The sequence below is a fragment of the Xenopus tropicalis genome, chromosome 3, assembly GCF_000004195.4.
Source record: "Xenopus tropicalis strain Nigerian chromosome 3, UCB_Xtro_10.0, whole genome shotgun sequence".
NCBI lineage: Eukaryota > Metazoa > Chordata > Amphibia > Anura > Pipidae > Xenopus > Xenopus tropicalis.
Genome location: NC_030679.2, coordinates 21,131,122 through 21,152,245, shown reverse-complemented (window position 1 = coordinate 21,152,245; position 21,124 = coordinate 21,131,122). Strand labels below are relative to the sequence as shown.

Sequence of the window (21,124 nt, the reverse complement as noted above, 5' to 3'; positions counted from 1 at the left end):
CTAAGCATATACTATGCAACCTATTTAGATCCATTATTTATTCTTTTATGAGGTCCCTCAAGATGAGGAATGTCTGCTAAAGGTGATGATTAAGTGCCACCAGTAGGGTATTTGCCGGATATTCCATTGCTCATTGGGGGGGTGGGGGGTGTAGTGTATGGACACAACTTTCTTAATCAGTAGGTGTGGGTGGGGTTCATGAAAGGAAAAAGCCTAATGGGCCTAATGGGCTAATGGTGTGGTACTTTGAAGGAGAAAAGGTTCAGAACCATTCATTTAGATAACTCTACGAGATGCTTTTGTTTTTTGATATCTTCATGGTTAATCAAGTGAGCGCATTGGTGTAACACAATAAAGCATTTTACCCAGAGCAGACTAGAGACATGACGTCCATTGTTTGCACAGATACAGTTATTGATAAACAGAGAGTTGCCATTGTGTCCTTCATACAACTTAGATTAGGTTTAGATTTAAACTAAAATTCTGTCTCTGCTAATACATTTATTTTTTAATTTATTTTAAATTTACATTTGTCGGCTGAGTTCTGAAAGGTTCAATTCAGGATTCAATAATCCTTGATCCACCAGTACTGTGTGATCATCAGTCTGAACGGCACCTTGACTGGCACTATATGCCCAGATCGTCAGTGAAATGGACCAAACTGCTGACCCAGATCTGGGCATGTATCACCAGTTTAAGGGCTCTGGCACACAGGGAGATTAGTTGCCTGCGATAAATCTCCTGTGTCTCGGGTGACTAATCTCCCCGAAATGCCATCCCACCGGCGATTTACATTTCCTCTCGAAGCAACTTGCGCGATTTCACTGAAATCGTGCCGCTGCGTATGCCATCCCACCGGCGATTTACATTTTTGCCGGTGGGATGGCAATCCGTGGAGATTATTCGCCCGCGAACAGGGAGTTTTGTCGCGGGCGACTAATCACCCAGTGTGCCAGAGCCCTAAAGGTGGCCATACTTTAAGACCTGCTTGTTTGGCAAGGTCACTAAACAAGTGGCTCTTTTCCCCAATATGCCCACCCAAGTTGGGCAATAGCATGCTAATGTGACTGACCCTAGGGAAACACATCGGCCAGATCTTGTTAGGGCAGGTTGAATTTTTCTGTCAGATCAGGGACCGCATTAGCTTGTTGATGTGGTCCCGAACCGACACCGCCTATACTCAAGGGCCAAATGACTGAATTAGCCCGATATCGCCCACCCATAGGTGGGCATATAGGAAGATCTGCTTGCTTGGTGACCTCGCGAAGTGAGCAGATCTTAAGCTGGCCATACACAGTAAGATCCGCTCGCTTGGCTTGCCCTAGGGCCAAACGATTGAACTAAAATCTCATATATAGGCGCAGTCGGTTCTGGGACCGCATCAACCTGCCTGATCGAGATCTGCCCAATTTCAGGCTAGATGTCGCTTGGGGAGGCCTGTGATTCATGCCCATACACGGGCAGATAAGCTGGCAAATAGGTCTAAAGGACCATTATCGGCAGTTAAAATTGGCCCGTGTATGGCCTGCTTTAGAACGCATCCACAAGTGTATGGCCACTTTTGCAGTTTGTTTAGCCTGATGAGCTGCCTCAACACACACTAGTGAATATTTATTGCCCTCATTCGAATCCCCCTTTCTCTGATTCAGAACCAGAAGTGACATAAGATGAAAGGCAAACTGCTAATGTGCTGCAAATCGGCAGAGAGCCTTATTGTAAATAAATGGCAGCACACTGCAAGCGCTTACCATGGCAAGATAAAGTGTCCAAAGGTAACGTAACCAGGATAAGATAAACAAATAAATAACTCGGATAAACAAACTTAATGATAGTGGAGGGATTCAGCAAACGGTCTTAATATCATTTTTCTTTTCAGATGCAGCTTGGAATAATTAGCAACTTCCTTGACACTTTTAATTATTCTCTGGCTTTTTTCGGGGCAATATACACCTGTTCCTGTCTTTAGAAAGAGCCTGCTATGTAGGGTTTGTAACTTTAGCATACTAAAAAAAAAACTCCAGTCTCTCTCCTGAATGTCCTGTAGCTTTGGTTTGTTAATTGACTTTATGGCATTGTCCAGCAGCTTTTTTTTCCCTCCTGGAGACACACTCACTAACACCAGGGTTATCTCTTAAGCAATTTGTACCATTTGAATTCACCTAGTGGCTTCCACTTTGATTCTTGCACTTGAGTGTACCTTTGAAATGCAAAGCTGTCTTTCAATGCAAATCATGGCCCCGGTGGGCCAATAAAAAGGCTCAGGACAGGGAGGTGCCTCCCAAAGTGATTGCTAGAGAGCTGCCAAGGAAGGTGAAGGGAATCAGACAACCAGGAAGAAGTGGCTCAGTGCTGAAGGAAACTCCACAGACTCAGGAGATTGTTACCCGGGCACATTATGTGCATAGGACTTCTTGGCAAAGATGTACGTGGGTTATCTTTTGGATAAGGACAACAACATGTACCCCAATCCTGTCAGGCACCCTGGCCTTAATTTGAATCCTCAGAACTATGTACCGGCGCCCCCTCAGTATTCTGATTTCCCCAGCTATCATCATGTCCCTGGGATTAACAGTGATCCACACCATGGCCAGCCTGGTGGCACCTGGAGCTCTTATACCCCCAGCAGAGAAGATTGGCACCCCTATGGACCGGGACCTGGAGCTTCATCCGCTAACCCAGCACAGATCTCTTTCAGTCCCTCTGATTATAACCCTGTTCAGCCCCCAGGACCTGGACTTCTGTCTCCTTCTTTAAATTCCTCTGTTCCCCCTCTGTCCCCCAGCGCACAAAGGCGCAATCCCTATGAATGGATGAGGCGCACAGGGGTCCCCACCAGCACCAACAGCAATGGTGAGTACTGGGAAATTTCCCTCAGACTTGTGCCAACTGCAAGGAACTACTTTATCTGTCATTTCTTATGTGCACCATACAGCCTGCCTGTAACAGAACACCACGCAATAAGGGCTGCACTGCTAGCTTCTCCATAAAATGCTATTTAGTGCAGAGGGCACCAGAGGCTATCTTGTGTTATATTGTATATGCTCTGTGCAGGATATATAACTATGTAATACATAGTATACCTGGAATTTGTTATTTAAATACAATTGTGTGTATATATGTGCATATATATAAATATAAATACACATATACCTGTATATATGGCGGCAAATAGATATAAGAGGCAGGTCCTATGCAGGAGCTATTTGTATTGTACTGTAGGAAAAATTATAACATGGGAGCTATACTGTGGCAAATATTTATATTCTAGCCATGAAAAAATGTGATACAGAGAAGGGATTTTGATTTATATATAAATTACAATGTAAAAATCAATACAAAATGTCAATATGGAATACATAGAAGAATATACAAGGTGTAATATAATACAGACTGCAATAAACTGTCTCAAATGTGAGACTATTTAATAAGTACCATGTGTGTGTGTTCCCAGTCAGTCAGAGCTCAGTGCCGGCTGTGGGGATAAGCAGGGTTACAGTGCAACTAAATACCAGAGTAAGGGGCAGTGGCTGTGTAAAGGCTCACGTGGCCGGTTAGCTCAGTTGGTTAGAGCATGGTGCTAATAATGCCAAGGTCGCGGGTTCGATCCTTGACGGGCCAATATATTCTTTTTAATTATCTTACAATTGACTATATATATATGATTTGATGGCATACTGCTTACAGTCAAATTCTGGGTGTTGGTAAAGCTAGCTAGTATGTCATATTTAAATGACACCAGTTTTCTTTGCAAAAATTACATGTATTTACATTTCTTTGAATAACAAATGCATAAATCTGTATATATAGAGAGAAAGAGGAGCACTAACAATATATCCCAGTTGCATGTAAAAATAACTAAAATAAGAACATGCGCTTTAATACTGTGTTATACGTGAAATTTAATTTATTTAGGTGATATCAAATATAAGTGATTAAATCATCATCAGTTGCTTTTAACTGAGTTGTACGTGGTGTTTGTACGTGGTGTTTGTACGTGGTGGTTGTACATGGTGTTTGTACGTGGTGTTTGTACATGGTGGTTGTTCGTGATGTTTGTACGTGCTGGTTGTACGTGGTGGTTGGTTGCTATCACCATGACAAATGGGTTACCGCTATACAATCTGGGGAAATAATGTCTTGCCTGCCAGCTCGCAATCTAACTAAATATGGCTGCAGGACACATGCTAGGCCATGTTTGCTTTAGTGGCATAACATGACAGAATCCCCACAAAAAATGTTTTGGAGTCCCCATTACTAAACTGTACACTCAACCGCGGCACACTCAACCTACACCTTTTGGGTTAAAACCTATGAGCGGCCTGTGATAGAGCTCTGCTATCGAGGGCAATAAACCGCTCCAAAAAAGCTTTCCATCGGCAACAATAGAAAGCCCTTTGCATTGCTTCAGTTATCTGAAGTCGGGCGAAGCGTCCTTCCGTAGGCAACGGCGGATTACCGAAGCAATGCGAAGGGCTTTCCATTAGCGACTCCTGTTGTTGCCAGTGGAAAGCCTTTTCGGAGTGGTTTGTTGCCCTCGATAGCAGAGATCTATCACGGGGGAGTAACTCGCTCTGTTGGTTCTAACCCTTCAGGTGCAGGAGATCTTGCGGTTGAATAAGATCTTGCTCACTTGCAGTACTCACAGTTAGGAACATGGGTGCAATAAATGGACATGGGGGCTATAAATGAACAATTATGGACAGAAAGCTACTCATGGTGTAACCCAGTGCTACGGCAAAAGTGAACCCAGTTGAAATGCCCTGTATGCAATTGCCTGTCTGGGAGTTTCAAATTGTTTTGTTTTATTCATTTACTTGATGGAAAACAGGCATATACTACAAAATGAAACTTCCCAGGTTGGGCTTAGTCTATGTGAGGAATTAACTGACTGTGTCTCAAAATGGTAGAGCATTAATGAGGCCAACACATTCTTCTGAAAACCCGTTATCCAGAAAGTTCCAATTTACGGGAATGCCATCTCCCATAGACTCCTTTATAAGGAAATAACTCTCATTTTTTCCTTTTTCTCTGTAATAATAAAACAGTACCTTGTACTTGATCCTAATTAAGATATAATTCATCCTTATTTTAGGCAAAACAATCCTACTTAGCTTAATTAATGTTTAAATGATATTTTAAGTAGGCTTAAGGCATAGAGGTCCATATAACAGAAAGACCCCTCGAGCATCTTGGATAACAGGTCCCATATCTGTACAAGTGGATGCATCAGATGGCGCATTGCAGTAGAATGTTTGTCATTTTATTGATACAAATTAATAAATATGATAAAATAGTATAGTTAAAAATATATTCCGGCTGCACTTTCAACCTTTTTCTGTTGCTGCATTTTTCATTTCAGAATTTTGTCATTTTAATCTTCTCAAATAGACAAGCGACAGTCAGTATTGTTAAACAGGTGAGAAATGTCATGTAAGCGTGACACTGACACCAGACGTTTGTCCCCAGCCATACTGTGTCCCCCAGCAGGCATTTTGTCACATTACAGAGAGGTGTTAATGTGGTGTGTAATGCACACAGAATTTAGCCCAGGGCTACTATGAGCTTACAGGCCGGAGCCTCTCTGCCTTTTGTTTGTCTGTGGGTGTTTATACCATGGGCCATTCTATACATACTCTGCCATGTACTGGTGCTGGTTTCATCCATAATTAATTTGGGCTGTTACAACACTAAATAACCCGATAGGATTGTTTGCCACTAATATGGATTTATGCAGCCTAGTTACCATTAAAGTACAAGGTACTGTTTAATTTTTACAGAGAAAAAGGAAACCATTTATAAATTATTTGCTTATGATAGACTCTATGGGAGAGAGAGCTTTTCCATAATTTGGAGCTTTCTGATTAACAGGTTTACTTGTAGCTGCCCCTGTGCGCGGAATACCATATAGATACTGAATCAAACACAACCAGCACCTTGAAAAAGGTCCCGAAAGGGACCAAAACGTCGGCTGTACATGCAATTATAATACACTAATATTTATTTGAACCACAAGACCCTTGGTGCTGGTTGTATTTGATTCGGTATATATATATATAATATACATGTAGATAGATAGATATAGTTTATAATGTAGACACCATTCATGACAGAATATATACTGTATACATCTAATAATATCCAGGAATCTCAGAATTACAGGAAGTCCTTCTCCCATACAGTCCAATGTAAGCAAAAGTTTTTTTTAAAAAAAATATTCTCTTTTTCTCTGGAATAATAAAAAAAGTAATTTGTACAGGTATAGGATATGGTATCCAGGCACCCATTGTCCAGAAAGCTCCAAATTATGAGAAGGCCATCTTCCACAGACTCAAATAATTAAACATTTTAATAATAATTTCCTTTTTCTCTGTAATAATTTTATTAGTAGACTTAAAGTATGGAGATCCAAATTACCGAAAGACCCCTTATTTGTAAAACCCCAGGTCCTGAGCATTCTGGATAACAAGGCCGATACCTGTGCCTGATCCTACCTAAACTGAATAAAGTAAATGGTGGTATATATAGTTATATATAGTGTATTCATCTTATAGCAGAACATTTGCTTACTGCCGGGTCAGTTCTTAGTTTCAATCTACTCTCTAATTCACCCGCTTGTGTTTTTGCGGCCTTGGAATCTATAGGTGTGAAATCCTGCTTCTCTGGAGATAAGAGCATTTCCAGGGTAACATTTGGGCACCAAGTTCAAAGGTTAAGGTGGCCATACACGGGCAGATTTAAGCTGCTGATACAGGTCCTTCTGACCGATTCGGTAGCTACTCTGCCCATGTAACTGATATCTATTCAAAAATCATCCAGACGTTGATTGGTCAGGCTTGATTTTTCAAGGACCACACTGGCTTATTGATGCAATATCACCCACCTTAGGTTGGCATACTGGGAAAGATTTGCTCATTTTTGTGCTCTCGCCAAACGAGCAAATCTTCCCTTTACTTACCAATGGGACATATCTCTAATAGGTAGACTCCAAGTTGGTTCTTTTAGCTTTACCTTTACTTACATTTCTATTGTATCTATTGGTAATTACTTCTTTATTCTCTGAATTTCTTTTATCAGAGAAATCTAAGGTCCATTGATGGAACAACACATGGCTGAGAAAGCCTAGCGTGGCTTCATACAAGCAGGTCTTAATTGGAACGTGAACCTGGCACTTAGAGGCGGAACAATGGATTTGGAAACAAAGGCAATGCTGTAATAATATGTATAAGAAAGGGGCAGAGAATACCTTAGGAATTGTATGAAGTGTTGGGGTACAATTAAGAAGTGCACAGCTAATAGTCGCTATAATGTGCTATTTCTTTCACTAGACAAAGTCCTCCTCATCACAATAGAATGATAGCCACACTAACACAATAGATCTGTTTAAAAGAAGTACAATAGTGACAGTAAAAGGGTGTGTTGCTGTATAAGTAATATGTTTATAACAAGGAGTCAATAACTTGCGACTAGGCAGCTGTCATTAATTTACAACTCCCGTCCACCCTGGCAAGTAGCTGGCTGGGAATGATGGGGTTTGCCTGCGAGGAGCTACGCTTGTTATAGAAAGGATGAGCGCTTAGGAATAGTCACACCTTTCCGAAATCTGTTTTAGAATCAGAATCAGAATGTTGTGTTTTCTGCCTAATAGAGGTCTCTTCAACTGACACTACAACTCCCTACACAGCTGTAAACTGTTGTAGGGCAGCAGTGCATTGACTACTCCAAAAGGCAGGCTACAATATGTTGTAAAACAATTGGCCAATGGAGTGGCTATAACTACCGCTTCCTATTATAATGAATGCTGTGTTGCTTATGGTACATGGGTGCTTTTATCCCTCCAGAGCATGGCCATAATACATTTATTAAAGGGAATTACAGCCCCCACCACCACCACCATTTTAATAGCATATTTATCAGCTGGAGGAGGTGAGAGTTTACCCTTTTTTACAACCTTAAAAATCCCATATAAAGCAATGGAGATCTGTGACATTTTCTTATAGTAGCTATTGGCAGTATATATATAAAGTGAGAGCTCAAGAGTCCTCTTCTGGTGAAATGTGGCAAGTGCTATTTTTACTTTTTGATAAATATGTATGTGAGTGCTTTCCATGTACATTAGATACTGTTCTATTGAGGGACATGCTTTCCTTCCCATCCATATGGTCTGGCACCCACCATATGTGTTTTGCACATACCCCAAACAGCAGGGCACATTCAGTGCACTTCTCCTGTGGCTCGGGGGGAGAGGAAGACAAAACCATAACTTCACAAATATCATATCATGGCAGCATACATTCATTTGAAATGTTTTTCTTTTATAGCACCTGCACTTCCCTGATAATTACACTGCTCTAAGAGTCAGATACACAGACTTATATTCCCTAACTTGCACACCATTCAGATGGACACAGCAGGCTGGTTTGGCCCTTGCTTAGAAACAAGGTAACTGACAAGGCCATTGACCTGACCCATGATGGCCATCAGGTGGTCCTCCTTTCCACTGATTTTGGCCCTTCTATAAGTAAGTGTGTTGAAACCTTTGATCTAAACCAGTGGTTTCCAAATTGTAGGGCTGGCCATTCTGCTAGGAGCACTTGAAGCAGTGTCTAGGGGGCTTATGGTGGCCATACAATATAATATCTGCTCATTTGGTGAGTTTGATAAATGAGTGAATCTTTCCTGATATGCCCACTTAAAAGAAATACTGTCATGGGAAAACATGTTTTTTTTTTTAACTCATCAGTTAATGGAGCTTCTCTTGCAGAATCCTGCATTGAAATCTGTTTTCATAAACACAAACAGATTTTTTAATGATTAATTTTGAAATTTCACATGGGGCTAGCCATATTCTTCATTTCCCAGGGTGCCCCAGCCATGTGACCTGTGCTCTGATAAACTTCAGTCACACTTTACTGCTGAGCTGCAAACTGGAGTGATATCACCCCCCTCCCAGCAGCCGATCAGCAGAACAATGGGAAGGGAGCAAGAAAGCAGCTCCCAGTAGATATCAGAATAGCACTCAATAGTAAGAAATCCAAGTCCGGCTTGGAATAATAACTATACCATAAAAATCAAAACCGTATTCCTGTAAGGTGGGCCATATCAAAGGGACAAACGATCAAATGATAACAATGGGAATAGGACCTGTCCATGCGAGAACCACATCAGTGAACCAATGTGGTCCCTGAAGGACCTGAATCGACAACTTAAATCTGTCATGTATGGCCACCTTTAGCTTGTATGCCAATAAAGGTCCCCATACACGGGCCGACTATAGCTGCCGATATCGGTCCCTTGGACCGATTCGGCAGCTAATCGGCCTGTGTATGGGCAGAACAGAGCAGCCTGGCCGACCGATATCTGGCCTGAAATTGGCCAGATCTCGATCGGCCAGGTTAGAAAATCCAGTCGGATCGGGGACCGCCTTGGCTCGTTGATGCGGTCCCTGAACCGACTGCCCCATAACCACAAATGTAATCCGATCGTTTGGCCAAGCGAGCGGATCTTATAGTGTATGGGCACCTTTAGAGTGAATTGGACACAATGGTTATTTGCTCTCCTAAATCCACCTGAAAGCCAAGCTTGAAGGTCAGGTAGGATAAGATCTGTGGGCAACTATGTATTTACTGTCCTAGATATTCTTGAAACTACACGTGAATAACTGATACATATATATTTTGGTTGGGCCTTCAATGGGAGATGGACCTATAAGTGAGACTGGAACTATAAAGTTTGGAAACCACTGATTTGTAAGCTTAATGAATGAATGGTTATTCCTTGTGACTTTTATTTCCTTATTATTATTCAAAGACCTGACATAACACAGTAACTGGCGACTATATTGTTAAAAAAAAAAAACAGGAACTGTATAGATGTTTCGATTACTCAGTTGATAAAGATAACCTTTAAAGGTATAAGTACCCTATTTATAAGTTGGATTTATGTTCCATCTGTTTTCTCTGTAACACATTCATGTGTGCTCTTTATCAGTTCAGTTGTGTTCTTGATTTGCCCATGTTTTTGCTTTAGAGATCTTGGGTTTCCAGAACAGATACTCCATTAACCAAGAACAAATTAAAGTTGTTGGTTCATTTCTGCTGTTGAGTGTTGACCTATAGTCCTATCTTCCTAAAGATTTTCAGTTAGGTATAATTATACTCAGGCCCTGACTGGGAATCTCTGGGTTCTGGCAAATGCCAGAGGGGCTGCTGTATGATGCCATAGACAGTCACTATTAATTGGATTGATAGGGCCTCTGTGTACTTGAACTACTAGTTTTGAACCCCACTCCAGGTCTGAATATACTACAGAGAAAGTCACAAATGAGAAAGGAATGATGCTTACTTCCATAGACAGCATAAAAAAACAACTCTTACAAACAGCACCCATTAACTGTATTCAACCATTCATAGTGTTAGGGCTATATTACAGAGCCCTTTCTGATTTCTCCTAGTTGTAGTGTAGTAATTCCCCCACTTCTGACTGAAGCATGTCCAATGATCATAAGGTTAAGTAAGAAATGGACCAACTGTATTTTTTATTTAGTTTGATCCATATGATCATAATTCTTTATATGAGATAAGTTGATTAGGTGTTTGGCTTCCATATACCCATAAATAACTAGTAGAATATATGGGTAGAATATACTCATAAAGAATGAGAACATAGTGGAAGGATTTTACATGGAAAACTAAAAACTTGTATTACAATTCAAAGAGCAATGATGCAGGACTGGAAAGCATTATTTTCCTATCATATTTCATTGGCAGTTGATTTTTCCCTTAGATTTTTAAGTTTAGACTGTAAATGCTGTATGGTATTGTATTGTATTGTGCATGGAAACACTGTATAAATGTATGGGTCCTATACCGGACTTGCATAGTAATGTGCACCTTGCATGTTAAATATCTGTGATTGTGTAATATCACAATGTATATAGCATCAGACAATATAATCTGTGGGGTTAAAACTAGAACATGGGGTTTAAACATCAGCATAGGGCACTTGACCATCCAGCCCTATGCTCTGTGACTATTAAATACAATTATGCTTTTCAGGCTTTAATTTAAAAATTACCATTCATAACTAAATGATAAAAATATATTGGATTCCTATCTACCTTTACTTGTTGTCACAGTTGGTAAGGATTGCACACTATGTTGCATTTGTGCAAATTTCATTAGGGAGACGTATACGTTTGGATCCTAGGTGTAATGGCCTGAACTTGTCTATGTAACCAGTGCTGGGCTAATGAAAGCATCTATGGCTGGCCCCCTAATGAGAAATCTAAATGTTACGAGTTGCCCTTTTTCTGATGCAAATAGAGGGTCGGAGAGGCTCCTGTGCAGGAAGAAGGAGGAGAGATACAAGAGACTTCATACATTCAATTGTCCCCAGGCTTTGTCCAAGCCTGTTCTGGGGCGGAGAAACACAGGAAGAGCTTTGATCTACCATACAATCCCTATTCAGGGACATTCTTTCAACTGCTTGGGGAAAATTCAGAGTGACATGCATGAGAAAGTAACGTAAGGCCAAATGATAAGTGATAAGTTTATTGCATAGAAACCTCCTAGGGTTGGGCTGTAGGCAGAGTGTGTGTATGGGAGATCACCCAGGGTCAAACCCTGTGCCTGATACCAGTCACTCTTTTCATCACAAATGAGATAAGGTGGACATACACGTTGTGATCCGCTTGTTTAGAGAGCAAAACAAGCAGATCTTCTTTTAATATGCCCAACTAAGGTGTGCGACATCTGGTTCATTAGATTGTTTGGCCCTAGGGCAAAACAATGGACTTACAACAGCGGACATATGCGCTGTTGGACTGAGGACCGCATCAACAAGCCTATGCGTTCCCAAAATCAAACCTGTCCAATCAAGGTCTGGCTAATTTTAGGCCAGATGTCAGGTAGGCCCATCGGGGGTCCCCATAAATGGGCAGATAAGCTGCCAAATTGGTCTGAAGTACCCAAATCGGCAGCTGCAATCTGACCATTGCAGTTGTTCTCATAATAATACTCGCAATATGCCTGTGTATTGTCTCAAACAACAGAAAGCTTGTCACTCACAAAAGAAGAAGTTCTGTGTTTGGTTGGTAGAGAAGTGTCACCTTATCTCAACCAGTCAAATGAATTAACCAAACACAGGTTTAAGGCCCCCATACACGGGCCGATAGAAGCTGCCGATATGGGTCCCTTGGACCGATTCGGCAGCTAATCGGCCCGTGTATGGGCAGAAACGAGTGGCCTGGCTGACCGATATCTGGCCTGAAATTGGCCAGATATCGACCGGCCAGGTTAGAAAATCCAGTCGGATCGGGGACCGAATTGGCTCGTTGATGCGGTCCCCGAACCGACTGCCCATGGTCGCAAATGTAATCCGATCGTTTGGCGATGTCGCCAAGCGAACGGATCTTATAGTGTATGGGGACCTTTACTCTTTATATTGTCATCCCATCCCATAATACAAGCCCTTATACCTCTTCTGCATGTAAATATTTTATGAGGATCTTCAAGTAATGGAATAAAACATTTTTGGCTTTCAAGGTGCTTGCTCACACTGTTGCAATGTTTTTCACAATAACCCATTTCTCAATATAACTGTCAAGGTTTATTGATGACGTTCTTCCAAACAACAAAAATTCTATCACTAACAAAAGATGAAGTTCAACGTTAAGGTGATACAGCTTTTCATTATCCAGCATGTATGTACTGGTCCAGGCATTTTGGTAATACCCAGGCACTCAGTGTATGCACTTTTGTGACATGGCAGAACTGTGGTGGGAAAACATGACCCAGATTGATGTATAGTTAATGACTGAGTCTACAACTTACCATCTGTGCCTAATTTTAAACCCATGTATGTTTTTATCTAAGGTTTATTATTTTGAACCTAAGGAATTAATAAAGATTTTTGTACATTTGTAAACCTTAGTTGGGTTGGAACTCCATTATGGGGGTACTCTTTTTTTCCTCTTTCTTTCTTTCCTAGTATATTACCCCTAGGAAGAGCTCATTTATTTTTTATGAAAATGCTATTTCAAGGATAAATGATTACATGGTGTGCATCACAGGAGAGTGGTGATTCTTTAATTCTATATACGTTGGTACAGCACCATCACTTCATTGCAATCAGTCAAATAATCTAACCAAATATGGGGCTTACTATAAGTTAGACCTTCCCATGAGTAATATTCTACTATGTTCTGTAAACATCCATATGCTAACACACAACAGAACAGTTTAAGATAGTGCTTTTAGCCTATAATTGTTTATTATTTCTTTTATAATGCACCCAGAGCTCTATATCATATTCGTTATAGATCCAGTAATGAATGTGAGAAAGCAATATATTCTGTGTTCCCTGTATCATTCACAATAATTATCCTGATAACAGTTTTATTCTTTAACTTTACTACTAATTGTTGGGTTGACTTGTTCCATACATGCAGGCCGAGACTGGCAATCTGTGGGTTCTGGCAAATGCCAGAGCGGCTGCTTTAAGATGCCATAGGCAGTCACTATTTGTTGAGTTGTTGGGAGCTGTTTTTGGCCTCTGTGTATTAGAAATGCTAGGGCCTATTCTGAATCCCAGTCAAGATCTGCATACATGAACAGGGAATCAGAGAAATGCCTAATTTCTTCTTCATGATGGGTGTTGTTCTTAATGACAACTGGACATCTGTAGTTATATTTATTCACCATTTAGTGTAGATTTACTGCAGAGCCACCTCCTGTAGGTAATCTGAAGGGAGAACTCAACATGCTCTTATAAATAGCATGGATTTTGTCCAAGGATATAGGTGACTGCCAGGACCTATGAAGGGTTAGTGTTATTTAGTCATATAAGCAGCCAAATTGCATTACTATCTAACTTCTCAGGTCATATAGGCCAATTAGGCAAATAACATCAAGGTTTAACCAATTTATGGCCACTCTGCAATATTTTGTCTCTGTTGGGGTAGTAGTTCAACATAGTCCTACACAAACCTGGTGTTTAAGCATTCATGGAACCTCCAGACTGAGGTTTGCATTCCTCTTGCTAAATAATAGTCAATGTAACATTTTAAATATGGTTTCTGTGTAAATCAATAAAGGGCGGGTCCCCAAAGCCAGTGCTGATTAGCCAGCTGTCTGCATCTGGCATAGGAAATTAATATCCCTGCTTATCACTAGGATAGTTATAAATCATTATACATCAGAGGGCTGCAGATGAAGTGGCTCATTAATGTGGATAAATAAACAGATAGCTTACGTGGATATTGAACTGAAAACCACAAAGCAAAGGGGCAGTTCCACTTGCTCACATCTGAAAAAAAAAAATGCAATTAAGTACTAAATTGCACTCTCTTAATTGCAGTAGGGAAATTGCAGTTTTGTCTACTGAAGTGAAAAGAAAAATGGCTTGTGCTTTAAAGGGATAAGATCATCAAAATCAAATGTAATAAAAAAAAGTTTGCTTGCTTGCTGGGGTAACAGCATTGGCAAAAAGTTCCACTTTTGTTTCTGCATTCCTTAGCAGTGCTTGTATTATTTACATTACTTCAACATATAGAGGCCTAAATAAAACTATAGAAGGAAGACAGGTATAGTGAAGCAAAACTATTACAGGTTAAACAAGATCAGAGCACTTTTAGAGCCACACCACACCCAGCATATTGATTGCCACTGCTTTGGCAGTGAGCAAAACTTGGCTATGTTGCTAATAGCACATACTGGGTGAACAATGGCACTTACCATTTAACTGCATGGCAAGCTATTTGCGGGTCTATTTTGGAGTAAAAGTTACCAATTGGGGTGAGGTTGTGACACAAGGGGTTTGGGGCTTAGGACAAAGCAGGGAAAAGGAATTGGGGCAGGAATTGGGCTGGATCAGGGGCATAACAAGGTGGGCCATGGATATAACAGACACACAAATATTCCAGAGCAATATATCTCCTTAATGCAACATCTACATCAATAGTCAGTTGTAATTATATTTTGTCTTGTACTTGAAAGCTTTGCTCAGTAAGTAATAAGAAAGGCAGAATTCCATAATTATAGACATGAAGGCAGAAAGTAAGGATGGCAAATGCAGAGGGCCACTGATGTGCCACCGTATTATTGACTCTCCAAAATAAATTGGTTAAACTCTATTGACAAGTTTGTGCCAAATGAACTACTCCATAAATACAATTAAACACAGAAAAAGTTTGTAAAGTTCAATTTTTTACCACACTGTGGGGGGAATAAAAGGATCCAGGAAAAAGAGAGAAAATATAATAGTGATATTAATTAGACATGGCTTCAGACACATTGACTCCAGGCTCCAGCAGGAAGGCCTGGTATGAGATGACTGTACAGGTCAGTAAATATAGACAAATCCATAATGAAATGTTTGATAAACTTTGTCAGGCTCCTTTCATCTCTGTGGATAGCAATTAACCATTTCACCTCTGATTTATCGGAATGTTAAAGACCTACTTTTTATCTATGCAAACACCACAAATAATTTTCTTATTGATTGTGTAAATGCTACTATACATTGTATTGACTCATAGTTGCAGTTGTCAAAGTTACTACAAAGTAAAGAGGATATGAAATTGAAATAATTTTGTTGACAGGGATAAAGTTAAATTATGAGATTGTGATGAAAGATCTGTTTCTTAATCAGAAGTCTTTCGAGGCTTGTGCTTTATCTAGAATCTAGAAACTTAATCTAGAATCCAAGTCTTAAAGCTCAAAAAACAGTTGCTTCAAGATTGTTGAGATGTTTTATTGCATTATCTATAAAGAAAGGAGACAATTCTTGATTTCTTAGTATGGGAAGTGTCAGCTGATGGGCTTCTGCCTCCTAATCAAACCATTCCCCTTAGGGGGACTCACTGATTTCTGGTGGAAAGTGCTAGCAGAATTTTCAAATATAAGCACAGAGAAGCCATTAGTTATCATGTGGCCACATACTAGTGAGTTATCAGAGTCTTCCCCTTAAGGGGCTCAATTTTTAGCCCACTGTTCCCCTGGGTGGTGAACCATGAAAACAACTCATTGGGGCAGATTTATTTAATACCAAATATAAATAGCATTAACCATAAGCATGATAATAGCCACCAACAACAATATTTCTATGTTTGAACTAAGCCATAAGCCATAACTAAGTACATAAGGCTGTACATAGCATAACATTCATCAGAGACCAGTCCCATGCCTGAGACTAGGCCTCAGCCTCTTAACCATACCAGCTAAATGATACATGTATTACAAACCTAGCCTTAGGCCTGTCTTTCATCCATACCTGACCTATTCCTCCTGAGTTACCTCCTGTTTCTGGCTACACTCTAGAGCAGCCAAATCACTCTCTCAGCTGCTAACTCTAACCCATACCACCTACAGAACTGTCAACTTTTAAGTGGACTGAAGCCAGGGGATTCTTTTCCAAAATATTTTTATGGTACCCAGAAGTGACGTCAAGACTAAAAATTGCTACCCGCACATGGGCAAAATTTGGCGCAAACTTTGGGGGATAGCCAAAACATTGTGAGAATACTACTATGTGATAGGAGACTGAGGGAAAGAAGGCAAGAGTGGGTAACTCCTGAAAACATTGGGGGGTTGACAGCTCTGCACCTACAATGACCATACATACTCTCTGATAAACACAATGGGATGGGGGGAAGGTGCCTGCTCCTCCTGGTATCCCTCACACTAGAAAACCCCAGCCAAAGTACCAGAGTTTCAAAAACTTACACACCTACTAACACCCACTGGAAAATCATCATTTACAGAGTAATTTACAGAGTTTACCATTCTTAACATTATGTGAGTTGGTTAAAAATATTTCTTCTTGTTGTTTTTAGGTAAGACAAGAACAAAAGACAAGTATCGTGTGGTTTATACAGACCACCAGCGCCTTGAATTAGAAAAGGAATTCCATTACAGCCGCTATATAACCATCCGCAGAAAGGCAGAACTGGCAGCTTCACTGGCGCTAACGGAACGGCAGGTGAGTCATCAGTAATTAAATTATATTTATATGATAAAAACTGTTAATTAAAAAAATTTAAAACAGGGGACACATGAAGAAAGAGGAGAGGATATAAACTAAAATCTAAGATTGCTGTAAGGAATAATTCATGCTGGCTATGGAGAAGAAAGCCCATTTGTTAATACTGTTACCTTTGTATTGGGCTCCATTACTATTTACTGTGGTGACGGTTAATGATCAATGATCAAAATATCATTCATAGATGCCGGATTTGTAGAACTCTAGTGTTTTGCCAGTTACATGAAAATATAGCCACTGGAAGCCACTAGTTCATTTTCATTAGAGAGAGGCTGCCCAGCTAAATACCTGGGGACTAGGTTAGTCTTAGACTAGACTGAGATCCCCAACCAGTGGCCTGTGGGCAACATGTTGCTCCCCATCCCCTCTGATGTTGCTCCCAGTGGCCTCAAAGTAGCTGCTTATTTTTTGCATTTCTGACTTGGAGGTAAGTTTTGGAAGCACAGAGACACTGTTTTACCACTGAAGGCTAGTAGTCCACATGGGGCTACCAAATAGCCAATCACAGTCCTTATTTGGCATTCTGCAAAGAACTTTTTTTCTTGTTAGTGTGGCTTACCAACCCATTTACATCTGAGTATGGCTCAGGAGTAAAAAAAAAAAAAAAGGGTTGGGGTTGGGGTTGGGACATTAGTGTTTTGTAGCTGTATTTATATAACATTTCAACTGGGCCTGGGTAGCTTCAAGACAGGTGATAATTGACCTATCAAACTCAAACTAATGAGATTCCATATAAAAGTGTCAGAGCAACCAATATAGCAATAATATTTACTCTCAATTAGTGATGAGCGAATCTGTCCCACGAAATGCGTGTCTTTTTTTCGTGACTGTGCCTATTTTGATGCGACGCGCCCATTCCGCTGTGACTGCACCTATATTAACACGAGCACGACTTTTTTTGACGTGCAATTAAGTTTCGCGAAACAATTTGCCAATTCTGAAACGCGCAAATTTGTTGCAAATCCATGCCTGGCGAAAAAAATTCACTCATCACTGCTCTCAATAAAAGTTTTATAGTACACAGTGGGACTTTTACTGTTTTCAAATCCATCACTGGTCCTCCATAACTTTGATATGCCTCTTTCCGCAGGTAAAAATTTGGTTCCAAAATCGTAGAGCAAAAGAAAGGAAGGTTAACAAGAAAAAAATGCAGCAGCAAAGTCAACAGGCCTCAACAACCACTCCAACCCCACCATCAGTGGGTACGACTGCTGGAATGGGAGGGCTTTGCAGTAGCAGCAGCAGCAACAGCAATTTGGTATCTCCATCCTCAATGCCTATCAAGGAAGAATATCTTTCGTAAGCTATCTGCAATTAGTGAACCATTCCAAAGGACATTCTTCCATACAGTTTTCCCAAGGGAGGACCACCAAATTCATTTCCTCGCTACAGGATCCTGCAAGACCGGACTGGCGAATTACAATGCAGGATCTAGCAGCAGTAATGGGATTACAGCTGTAGGCATATATCTGCCAACTGTATCACTGCAGAACAGCCAGTATCATGCCCTCCATGTACAAATACAGAAAAACGGCTCTGCGTGTGCTTTATTGCCAAGAATTGGACTTTATGTTATCGTCATTATTGTTACTGTATATTTAAACGAAAGTCCTAATCTAAAAGACGTATTTTTATGTGCCACGTAGTGGTATATATTTTTTTCTATTTGATAAAACAGGTGTTTTTGTATAATTTTCAAGTAGGGCATCTTCACAAGTGATAGAGTTTTATTTCTTGATCGCAGGGGACAACCTTGTCTAGTATTATATCTCCAATCAAAGAATTATTCCAGATGAACCAACGCCACTCCCAAAGCTTTGGAAAAACAAGACTGGTTCCTGAAACAATATGTAAGAAATGAAGGAGTGTTAAGATGTGCTCCAAACTCTTCTGTTGCTTGTACTTGTATATATAAAGTTTAGTTTATAGTTACTGTTTATAAAGCGCATCTAGGCTGATTCCAAATGTGCAGTCATGTTTGGACTGAGAAGGCAAAGGGGGTAAGGTCACTTTCATATGATGAGCAAAGTTGGCGTACATGTTATCCTAATGGAGTCTGGATCTCTCAGTTTACCCTTCACACAGAGTAACACATTTCTTACAAGCCAATCCCCCAAAGCCCAGAGCTGTCACAGGTTTTGATGGGCCAACACTAGTTTGAATATTCATAAAAAATACTTTCTCCTTTTTATTCCTTACATTTCAATTCAGTCACACACAAACAAATAGGGTTGGTCATTTTTGACCACACTCAAACATTGGTCTGCCTGAGCTAGTGGTAGGCAACATTAACCAGCTTGTTATTGTACAGGTTAAGAAATGGATGATTGCATTGGTTGGTGTAAGTAGTCATTAGCCATTCACTCTGCTTGCAAACCCAGTGAACTCTGTGCTGAACTAATAGATCTATTTCTTTAGTGTCTAGTTTGGCTTTGAATATGAGTGGCTAATGGAAGCAGACCTGAATTAAGCCCAGCTGTTTTTGCCATGAGTAGCCACCTTTAGAGCAGGCTCAAATGTCCTTTGTTTGACCAGAATTCATCAAAATAAAATAGTAGTGCTGTATAAACAGTGGTAAATAGTATATGATGACATTATACCTTTATATTATATTTTAACCATTAATTTACCTATCGGAATTATTGAGAGCTAAATGTATATTTATTTTCCTTGTGCTTTATTTTGCCAGTCTTCTGTGAAGGTATTACTGGCTCAATAAGCAGCCATTGTCCCTTTAGCAGCCTGGCCACCAGTTCATTTTCATTATCATGTCCCACAAGCCTTTTATTGTGTTTGTAGCTATTTAAGGCAAAAAGAGGCATGGCCTAGCCATCCAGGGGGTGAATCATGGCATCACTGGAGCTGTTTATGGCCAAACTAAGACATAAATGGTACTCTTTGGTGCAGGGGAAATTTTCCTAGCTTTTTGCTATACTTGAGTAGGTTTGTTCTCCTGCTCTGTGCCAAAATACAGAATACTGTACATTCTGCATACAGAATGAAGCAGCCATACATAGCATGATGGGCCATCTGTGTGCAGCGGGCAATGATGACCTAATATACGCTCCCAATTGGGTCATGGGTCTGCATAGAGATTATATCATTGTTTTAGGAGCCATATCGCACAGTATATAAATATCCTACAGTCTATGTGTAAATTACCTGTATGTAAATTCTGTACATGTATGACTAGCTAAATAAGTCAACCTTTCAACCTGAAAAGGCATTATTATTAAAAATGAACCCTCTTAATATTTTCCAAATGTAAATGTTAATCATAGAGAAGAACCATTTCAATTTATTTAACAGATGGTTTGTGAATACACATGACCATTTAAGACCCATTAAATATCAGTAATATGGAACAACCATATTCCTAATAATAACTCATATCCGCTAACTTTATAAACCAGAAACAGTTTTGTTCATATGTTTTATGGTCTAAAACTTTAAGAGGGTATTTTTTGGGAGGGGGGGGGGGATTTACTCTGCATTATAAATGTTAATTTTTGTGATTGCTTTTTCTTTGCTACCATCTGGACCTTTTTAGGTCAGAGAATAAATCTATTTATTTTTTGGTGTAAATTTTCCAGTGCAAAATGTTTTATTTCAGTTTGAGCAACGTCAGAGTAATTTTCCCAAGATTTCTGAGGTGTTGTTGTGTGTATCATCTTCTTGTGTGTGTTCTCCACAGCAGAGATAATTTGGAAACTGTACTATACTCCTAGGACCCACCACAAAACCTTGAGAACCCACTCACAGCAAAAACATGTAGACAGGTTATGGGTGAAGACACGGAGCTACTAGTAGCAGCTACTAAAATAGTCAATGCAGATCATTTACTGATAATTGTCTCTACGTGTGTTTTAGCAGAGGCAATTCTCAGTATTGTCTATGGCAGGGTACTTTCTGGAGTTTAGTAGCTGCTACTAAGTAGCTCTGTGTGTCTTCACTCTAAATGTAATAAGAGAAACTGTGGAACTGAAAAAAGGCTGATGGTGATTGTCCTTAGCTTGGTACTTTGGTAGATCTTCTAGTACTCTGGAAAACCTGGAAAACCCTGAAAAAGTACGAGTTTCAATAAGAA

At 40.1% G+C, this 21,124-nt stretch overlaps 1 protein-coding gene across 1 annotated transcript; it reads left to right on the top strand.

The window, feature by feature from the left end:
- Positions 1-2,302: 2,302 nt before the first annotated feature.
- cdx1 (caudal type homeobox 1) lies at positions 2,303-20,622 on the top strand. Its single transcript, NM_204085.1, is given in 3 exon segments — positions 2,303-2,850; positions 16,832-16,977; positions 18,128-20,622. Coding segments are annotated over 3 exon segments (789 nt in total). The 5' UTR covers positions 2,303-2,420; the 3' UTR covers positions 18,341-20,622.
- The last annotated feature ends 502 nt before the right edge of the window (positions 20,623-21,124 follow it).